Here is a 10,255-nt window from a genome sequence, read left to right on the forward strand (position 1 = left end):
ATTCATTTTAGATGTGAGGGTAAATAGTAGAGTATGGCTTATTTAAGAACGAAGCAGTTGTTACCTGTTAAGAAATAGTAAAAGAGAAGCCGAATCATCATGACATGGAGCACTGAGTTACTCTAAAGTCATGGATAAAATGCAGAGTTAGTTGAGTGAAGACAGGGTGCTGCTGTTTGAGCTTTCTCTCTAAACTGAGCCACATTTAAGTAAGAAGCAGACATGATGTAGAAAGGAGGAGTGGCTTCATGTAGCTGCATATCAAACATATCTATATACACTCCTCCTTCCACCTGATTCCCCACAAAAATGTGTTGCTATTGACAGATTTCATTATATTTTAGTCTCGTTTGGTTTAATTAGAATAAACCAATGAGATGGAAACATTTACTGATGACGATATGACTCAACAAACCAAAATAAAACCACAACAGCAGGTGTCTGGGAGCAGTTTATTCTGTCTCATTCAAAAACCATGATAAAAGATAGTGCAGGGTTTTTGTATTGTTCAGAGGGGATTTTTGTCAGCGTGCTTCTCGAGCTGCACAGTAGTAAACTGCACTGTCCTCCTGTCCTACAACTTTTATTATAAGAGAGCCATTCTTTGCTGTATTCCCACTCAAATCTCCAGATACAGTAAAATTCTCTTTATATGGCTCTTCCATGTTCACAGAGTTGCTGTACAAATATCCAATTAGTTTCATAGCTGTGTCTCCAGGTGACTTCTGGTACCACAGCATCACTCTGAAGTCACTTTTTCCATGAGTACAGAAAAGCTGCACTTTATCTCCAGCGTTTTTGAAGACAGCAGAGGGATACTGATGGATCTGAACCCCGAGAGAAATACCTGCAGTGAGCAGAGATGGACAGATTATTAATTTTAGATGTGAGGGTAAACAGTAGAGTATGGCTTATTTAAGAACGAAGCAGTTGTTACCTGTTAAGAAATAGTAAAAGAGAAGCCGAATCATCATGACATGGAGCACTGAGTTACTCTAAAGTCCTGGATAAAATGCAGAGTTAGTTAAGTGAAGACAGGGTGCTGCTGTTTGAGCTTTCTCTCTAAACTGAGCCACATTTAAGTAGGAAGCAGACATGATGTAGAGAGGAGGAGTGGCTTCATGTAGCTGCATATCAAACATATCTATATACACTCCTCCTTTCACCTGATTCCCCCACAAAAATGTGTTGCTATTGACAGATTTTATCATATTTTAGTCTTGTTTGGTTTAATTAGAATAAACCAATGAGATGGAAACATTTACTGATGACGATATGACTCAACAAACCAAAATACAACCACAACAGCAGGTGTCTGGGAGCATTTTTTTTGTCTCATTCAAAAAGCATGATGAAAGATAGTGCAGGGTTTTTGTATTGTTCAGAGGGGATTTTTATCAGTGTGCTTCTCGAGCTGCACAGTAGTAAACTGCACCGTGCTCCTGTCCTACAGGTTTGACTATAAGAGAGCCATTCTTTGCTGTATTCCCACCCAGATCTCCAGATATAGTAAAATTCTCTTTATATGGCTCTTCCATGTTGACGGCTTTGCTGAACAAATATCCAATTAGTTTCATAGCTGTGTCTCCAGGTGACCGCTGGTACCAGAGCATCACCCAGTAGTCAGTTTTTCCATGAGTACAGAAAATCTGCACTGTGTCACCAGGTTTTGTGACGAGATCAGAGGGAGACTGACGGACATCGAGACCCAGACAAACACCTGGACAGAGACAGAAAGAGAGATTCTTTACAATGTGATAGATGATAAATGAAAACAAAAATATTCCCTCATTCAAAGTTATTACCTGACAGGCAGCAGAAAACCAGAAGGCAGATGATACAGGCGTTGTCACACATTGTAGAACAGATGAATAAGTCTTCAGATGACACATAAAACTGTTTTTAACAAATCTGTGGACGTCAGTTTCTGGAAATCTCGCGTCGCTATTCGTGTCGAGAAGCAACTTAATTCACTACTGAGAGGACTGAGGTTAAAGAGGAAAGGGAAGTGATGAAGAAACACCGTCACTGTTCACTAGTTGGTGAAGATGAAAACTTCAAAGTACTTGCAGCTGGCTGGGAGGAGTTTCATTTTTGTGACCAGTGGCACTGCATTAACAGTGTTTTAATCTACACATACCAATGCAAAATATATTTATTCGGCAGGATGCAAAACAAACAGATAAAGTCTATTTATACTCAAACCATATTTTTCTAAACCTCACCAAACACATCAGAAAACTCTAGAATCCTGAGAATAAATGTTGGATATATTTTTTTTCTGGATAAACAAATTGCACTTAAATAACTTTCTGACTGAAAAAGACATGACATCACATAACATTAGTTATTGTTGATATGATTGCATCAAACCAAAATACAACCACAAACGCAGGTGTTTGGGAGCTTCAATTCAATTCTCATTCAATTCAACCGCTGTTGAATAGTGCAGAGTTTTTGTAAGGTTGAGAGGGGTTTTTCGTCAACGTGCTTTGCTAGCTGCACAGTAGTAAACTGCACTGTGCTGCAGTCCTGTGACTTGGATGATTAGAGAGCCATTCTTTGCAAATCCACTCAGATCTCCAGACATAGTAAAATTCTCTTTATATGGCTCTTCCATGTTGACAGCTATGTAGTGCAAGTATCCAATGAGTTTCATAGCTGTGTCTCCAGGTGACCGCTGGTACCAGAGTATCACCCTGTAGTCAGTTTTATCATGGCTGCAGAAAATCTGCACTCTGACACCAGATTTTGTGACGAGAGCAGAGGGAGACTGACGGACCTCGAAACCCAGACAAACACCTGGACGGAGAAAATAAAGCACATATTTACATTGCGATAGATGATCAATTCAAACTAGTGTAATCTAAAAGTTATTACCTGCCAGGCAACAGAAAAAGAAAAAAACGATCATTTTGATGCCTTCAGAATAAAACTGTTATTCAAAAGCATTTAGTTAACAAACTTTGTATCACAGAGTTTTAGGGTTTTAAGACACTGAGATCAACCTGACTGTTACTTTGGGTGATGGAGATCCAAATGATGCCTCTCCTGAGCTGACTGAGGTTTAAAAAAGAAGTGAAGATGAGACAGCAAACATCACCAAGAGCAGCTGTCTGGGAGGGGCCTGTTCAGGCTCTGATTCAAAACCATAAATGTTGATAAAAGTTGGTTGAGACTTTTTGTATGGAGGAGAGGGGATCTGAAGTCATTGTGCAGAGCTGGCTGCACAGTAATACACTGCACTGTGCTCAGGGGCCTTTAGGTTGGATATAAACAGAGAGCCGTTCTTTGCTGTCGTTCCACTCATATCACCAGTGATGTTAAAATGTTCTTTGAAAGACTCCTCATGGTCTTTGTTGGCATAATACACATGTCCAATGCGTTTCAGAGCTCGGTCTCCAGGGGATTTCTGGTACCAGTACATTTGCGTGTAGTCGGTCTTTTCGTGGCTACAGACGAGCTGGACATTTTCTCCAGGTCTTCTGAGGAGAGCTGAAGGAGTTTGGTGGATTTCAACACCCAGACAAACACCTAAAAAGAAAGACAATGAATGAACTGTGTAGAGACAGTGGATGAAGTGGTGTTCTTGAACGGATAAAGTTATTACCAATGAGCCAGGAAAGAAAGATTAATGTTGGCATGTTGACCTCCTCTCTGAATGAACACTGCTTTATCAACGTGCTCCTATCAAATCTATACATGATGCATTTAATGTCGTATGCTGCATGGGTAGGACCGAACAGTATTTATGGAGCTCCAGCTCCACCTACTGGAATGATATGAAAGTAATAATACTCATCAAATTAATTGTCAACCAGTTTTTGTCAAGCTCCCCAGCCTCTCACATCACTGTGTTTGCTGACGGCACAAAAGTACACACCGCTGTCCTCAAGCTTCAAGTCTTTCACAGTAAGAGCCCCGTTAAATACGCTGTCTTTGAGGGCTGAATATTTGGTTTGAGGGAGCTCCCCGTAGTCTGGATCTCCACCAAAGGCCGTGTACACAATGAGGGTCATGGTCTCCCCTGGACGCTGCCTGTACCAGTACATCTGGTTATGAGACACATCTTTGCTGTGGCTGCAGTTCATCTCTGCAGAATTGGACACATAACTCCAGCTGATGACGGGGTGTTGGATCACAACCTGGCAGTGAACTGTGAGAGGAAAATACAACACTTATTATAGTTTGTATGCCTTGTTTTAGGAATTACATACAGACACATGAAAGATGAAAAAAAATATAATACAGATGCTACAAAATGATTTGCCAGTGTAAATCTCTGTCTGCCTTTTTCTAGGTTTTATAATTGATAATTATAATATCTATAAAACTACACATCTATTTCACTGTCTAGTTCTTGTACCTTGAAGCCAAAGAGATGAGACTACCAACGTGATGAGAAATTGAGTCATCATAGTGATCGTCCTAAAGTGAGACGCAGACATACTGAAGCTCTGATGCTGCTTTATATGATGGGAGGTGGGACGTTGAAGACAATGCTCCACAGACAGAACCTCCCATTTAGAGTTATAACAATATACTGGTTTCAAGGTATAAAACTGACTATTATCACACTGTATTTACACAAGTTTATGTTAAGTTTCAGGTCTGTCAGGACATAATATTTATTGAAATAATAACAGATAAATGAAATGTTTATTCAACCAAAAAATACTCGTTTTCATTTTGTCACAGTTCTTCAAAAATGGACCCAAACACAGACACAGAGCCAGGCAGAAAAAAAAGTGGGCTTTAATGATGAGCTGAGATCCAAAGTTGAACAATTCAAAATCCCAAATGCAAACAAGAAAAAGCAGGCAAATAAATAATAAAGAGAAATACAAAATTGAAAACACAGGTGCAATTTAAAATCTGACAAAGTGACGTTACTTAAAAAAATCGAGGGAACTGATTACCTCAAAATTACCAAGTAAAGTAGACTAATAATATTAAGTTGTTCAAACTTTTTAGCTCGTACAACTTAAATTTAATAATCTACTTTACTTTGTAATTCTGAGGTCATTGGTTTCCTGATTTTCTTTTTTTAAAGTAAAGTCAACTTTTAAAGTTTTCAGTATGTACATGGTAAAAGGTCGGAAAACAGACAGAGACAGGAAGTGGAAGGTAAAACAAGACACGTGAGGATAAACTTTCCACATAAAACAGGAAATCAACTGAACCAAAACCCCTAGGACCATGACACTATCACTGATGATGATGATGATGATGATGATGATGATGATGATAACATTAATAACAACAACAATAATAATAATTGTGTTATACCATACACACTAATACCATGCAACTGTGATATTTTCTGAGATGGTAATCGTACCATGAAAGTCCCACACCGCTGTAACCGTTATCCTATTATAATATCTGATCTTAGTAAAGCTAAACACCAACATTGGTTAGAGTGGTCTATTACAGGTGCAAGTCTGTGCGCTGTGTGTCGAGGAGGTTTTTGTACAGACGAGCAGTGAAGTGTAGCACTGTGGTAACTAGCAGCACAGAAGTAAACTGCACTGCCGTTCAGCTCCAGTCTCTCAGTCGATAATGTGCAGTTCTTGCCTTTGTCTGCACTTCCTTCCATCTTTATATCCGGTCCTTTCTCTGGGGTTGGAATACCTCCTAACATGTATCCTAAGAACAGTAGTTCTCTGTTTGTCTGCTTGTACCAGAGGATTTGGTTATAGTTGTCAATACTGTGCGAGCAGCTGATTTTGGCTCTTTCTCCTTGTTTGCTGAACAGGTCAGGTGGAGTCTGGTGGACTTGGTCGCTGAGAGAGGAACCTGTTGAAAAGATCAGCAAAGCAATCAGACAAAATACAACATAAAAACATTTAAAGAAATCTAGTAAACCAGCTGAGATGTCAGCAGTGTAGGAACCAGGCTGTACGTTACCTGAAACCAGAATTGTGTTAAAGGTGATGCTGAGGAATAAGATGATCATGTTGTGTTCTGGTGAGTGTTTGGTTTTTATTGAATATAAGATCATAATCTTGTTGCTGCTGTTTCTTCAGTGTATCAGCAGTTGTATAAATCTTTTCCAACCTCCTCTTTGAGTTAACCCTCCTATAGCCTACTATAATTAGGTAGGTGGTGCCATAGTGTTTCCTCCTCCTCTTAACATCATAGTCTGACTCAGTGGATGTAGACTGATGGTATAACTCAGCCCTTCAGCGCCGATCTCAGGCAGCATTCTCCTCCCTTTCTGCTATCTGCGTGTTAGCATTTTCAAAATCTCTGTTGCTACAGGAAACGACAACAACCTCCGAGCTAGCACCCTACACCCAAACAAAATATGCAAAGTTACCCTAAAGTTGGAGGTATACTTACTTTTAAGAACGTGTTTGTGCATGCATGATGGCTGCCTCGTTTATCTTGTCCATTTGGAGTCAGAAGTTAACACTACACGTGAACTGTAGGGACAGTGAAGGATTTTAAGATGAATTTGTCATTGCTTTAACATTATATCCATCGTTGCAACTACCACTCCAGAGCTCTGGCTCAGTATAAAGGCCGGATTAAAGATATTCTAGGTACAGGTGCAAGAGGCTGTGAGCTGTAAAGAGATAATGTGACGGGGAGGTTTTTGTACTGAGGATCAGTGAAGTGTAACACTGTGGTAACTAGCAGCACAGAAGTAAACTGCACTGCCGTTCAGCTCCAGTCTCTCAGTTGTTAATGTGCAGTTCTGGCCTTCGTCTGCACTTCCTTCCAACTTTATATCCAGTCCTTTCTCTGGGGTTGGAAGACGTGCGAACATGTTTCCCAACAACTGTAGTTCTCCATTTGTCTGCTTGTACCAGAGGATTCGTTTAGCCTTAACCCTGTGCGAACAGCTGATTTTGGCTCTTTCTCCTTGTTTGCTGAACAGGTCAGGTGGAGTCTGGTGGACTTGGTCGCTGAGAGAGGAACCTGTTGAAAAGATCAGCAAAGCAATCAGACAAAATACAACATAAAAACATTTAAAGAAATCTAGTAAACCAGCTGAGATGTCAGCAGTGTAGGAACCAGGCTGTACGTTACCTGAAACCAGAATTGTGTTAAAGGTGATGCTGAGGAATAAGATGATCATGTTGTGTTCTGGTGAGTGTTTGGTTTTTATTGAATATAAGATCATAATCTTGTTGCTGCTGTTTCTTCAGTGTATCAGCAGTTGTATAAATCTTTTCCAACCTCCTCTTTGAGTTAACCCTCCTATAGCCTACTATAATTAGGTAGGTGGTGCCATAGTGTTTCCTCCTCCTCTTAACATCATAGTCTGACTCAGTGGATGTAGACTGATGGTATAACTCAGCCATTCAGCGCCGATCTCAGGCAGCATTCTCCTCCCTTTCTGCTATCTGCATGTTAGCATTTTCAAAATCTCTGTTGCTACAGGAAACGACAACAACCTCCGAGCTAGCACCCTACACCTGAACAAAAAAAAGTCAAGTTACCCTAAAATTGGAGGTATACTTGCTTTTAAGAACGTGTTTGTGCATGCATGATGGCTGCCTCGTCTATCTTGTCCATTTGGAGTCAGAAGTTAACACTACACGTGAACTGTAGGGACAGTGAAGGATTTTAAGATTAATTTGTTGTTTCTTATCATTGCAACTACCACTGCAGAGCTCTGGTTCAGTATAAAGGCTGGATTAAAGATATTCTAGGTACAGGTGCAAGAGGCTGTGAGCTGTAAAGAGATAACAATGTGACGGGGAGGTTTTTGTACAGACGAGCAGTGAAGTGTAACACTGTGGTAACTAGCAGCACAGAAGTAAACTGCACTGCTGTTCAGCTCCAGTCTCTCAGTTGTTAATGTGCAGTTCTGGCCTTTGTCTGCACTTCCTTCCAACTTTATATCCAGTCCTTTCTCTGGGGTTGGAAGACGTGCTAACATGTTTCCCAAGAACTGTAGTTCTCTGTTTGTCTGCTTGTACCAGAGCATTCGGTTATAGTTGTCAATACTGTGCGAACAGCTGATTTTGGCTCTTTCTCCTTGTTTGCTGAACAGGTCAGGTGGAGTCTGGTGGACTTGGTCGCTGAGAGAGGAACCTGTTGAAAAGATCAGCAAAGCAATCAGACAAAATACAACATAAAAACATTTAAAGAAATCGAGTAAACCAGCTGAGATGTCAGCAGTGTAGGAACCAGGCTGTACGTTACCTGAGACTAGAATTGTGTTAAAGGTGATGCTGAGGAATAAGATGATCATGTTGTGTTCTGGTGAGTGTTTGGTTTTATTGAATATAAGATCATAATCTTGTTGCTGCTGTTTCTTCAGTGTATCAGCAGTTGTATAAATCTTTTCCAACCTCCTCTTTGAGTTAACCCTCCTATAGCCTACTATAATTAGGTAGGTGGTGCCATAGTGTTTCCTCCTCCTCTTAACATCATAGTCTGACTCAGTGGATGTAGACTGATGGTATAACTCAGCCATTCAGTGCCTATCTCAGGCAGCATTCTCCTCCCTTTCTGCCATCTGCGTGTTAGCATTTTCAAAATCTCTGTTGCTACAGGAAACGACAACAACCTCCGAGCTAGCACCCTACACCCAAACAAAAAAAAGTCAAGTTACCCTAAAGTTGGAGGTATACTTGCTTTTAAGAACATGTTTGTGCATGCATGATGGCTGCCTCGTTTATCTTGTGTCCATTTGGAGTCAGAAGTTAACACTACACGTGAACTGTAGGGACAGTGAAGGATTTTAAGATGAATTTGTCATTGCTTTAACATTGTATCCATCGTTGCAACTACCACTACAGAGCTCTGGTTCAGTATAAAGGCTGGATTAAAGATATTCTAGGTACAGGTGCAAGAGGCTGTGAGCTGTAAAGAGATAACAATGTGACGGGGAGGTTTTTGTACTGAGGAGCAGTGAAGTGTAGCACTGTGGTAACTAGCAGCACAGAAGTAAACTGCACTGCCGTTCAGCTCCAGTCTCTCAGTTGTTAATGTGCAGTTCTGGCCTTTGTCTGCACTTCCTTCCAACTTTATATCCAGTCCTTTCTCTGGGGTTGGAAGACGTGCGAACATGTTTCCCAACAACTGTAGTTCTCTGTTTGTCTGCTTGTACCAGAACATTCGGTTATAGTTGTCAATACTGTGCAAACAGCTGATTTTGGCTCTTTCTCCTTGTTTGCTGAACAGGTCAGGTGGAGTCTGGTGGACTTGGTCGCTGAGAGAGGAACCTGTTGAAAAGATCAGCAAAGCAATCAGACAAAATACAACATAAAACCATTTAAAGAAATCTAGTAAACCAGCTGAGATGTCAGCAGTGTAGGAACCAGGCTGTACGTTACCTGAGACCAGAATTGTTTTAAAAGCGATGCAGAGGAATAAGATGATCATGTTGTGTTCTGGTGAGTGTTTGGTTTTATTGAATATAAGATCATAATCTTGTTGCTGCTGTTTCTTCAGTGTATCAGCAGTTGTATAAATCTTTTCCAACCTCCTCTTTGAGTTAACCCTCCTATAGCCTACTATAATTAGGTAGGTGGTGCCATAGTGTTTCCTCCTCCTCTTAACATCATAGTCTGACTCAGTGGATGTAGACTGATGGTATAACTCAGCCATTCAGTGCCTATCTCAGGCAGCATTCTCCTCCCTTTCTGCTATCTGCGTGTTAGCATTTTCAAAATCTCTGTTGCTACAGGAAACGACGACAACCTCCGAGCTAGCACCCTACACCCAAACAAAATATGCAAAGTTACCCTAAAGTTGGAGGTATACTTGCTTCTAAGAACGTGTTTGTGCATGCATGATGGCTGCCGTGTTTATCTTGTGTCCATTTGGAGTCAGAAGTTAACACTACACGTGAACTGTAGGGACAGTGAAGGATTTTAAGATTAATTTGTTGTTTCTTATCATTGCAACTACCACTGCAGAGCTGTGGTTCAGTATAAAGGCCGGATTAAAGATATTCTAGGTACAGGTGCAAGAGGCTGTGAGCTGTAAAGAGATAACAATGTGACGGGGAGGTTTATGTACTGAGGATCAGTGAAGTGTAGCACTGTGGTAACTAGCAGCACAGAAGTAAACTGCACTGCTGTTCAGCTCCAGTCTCTCAGTTGTTAATGTGCAGTTCTGGCCTTTGTCTGCACTTCCTTCCAACTTTATATCCAGTCCTTTCTCTGGGGTTGGAAGACGTGCGAACATGTATCCCAACAACTGTAGTTCTCTGTTTGTCTGCTTGTACCAGAGCATTCGGTTATAGTTGTCAATACTGTGCGAACAGCTGATTTTGGCTCTTTCTCCTTGT

General features: G+C 40.8%; 1 protein-coding gene across 1 annotated transcript in view; it reads right to left on the reverse strand.

Annotated features, from left to right (window-relative positions):
- The window catches only part of LOC141010098 (M1-specific T cell receptor beta chain-like), a 30,658-nt gene that overhangs the window by 19,271 nt on the left and 1,132 nt on the right, over positions 1-10,255 (reverse strand). Inside the window, exons 2-3 of the mRNA XM_073482912.1 lie at positions 7,748-8,049; positions 899-910 (exon numbers count right to left, since the gene is read on the reverse strand). Of these exons, the coding sequence (XP_073339013.1) occupies positions 899-910; positions 7,748-8,049 (314 nt within the window). The remainder of the gene's footprint in view (positions 1-898; positions 911-7,747; positions 8,050-10,255) is intronic.

The sequence above is a fragment of the Pagrus major genome, chromosome 16, assembly GCF_040436345.1.
Source record: "Pagrus major chromosome 16, Pma_NU_1.0".
Taxonomy (NCBI): Eukaryota; Metazoa; Chordata; class Actinopteri; order Spariformes; family Sparidae; genus Pagrus; species Pagrus major.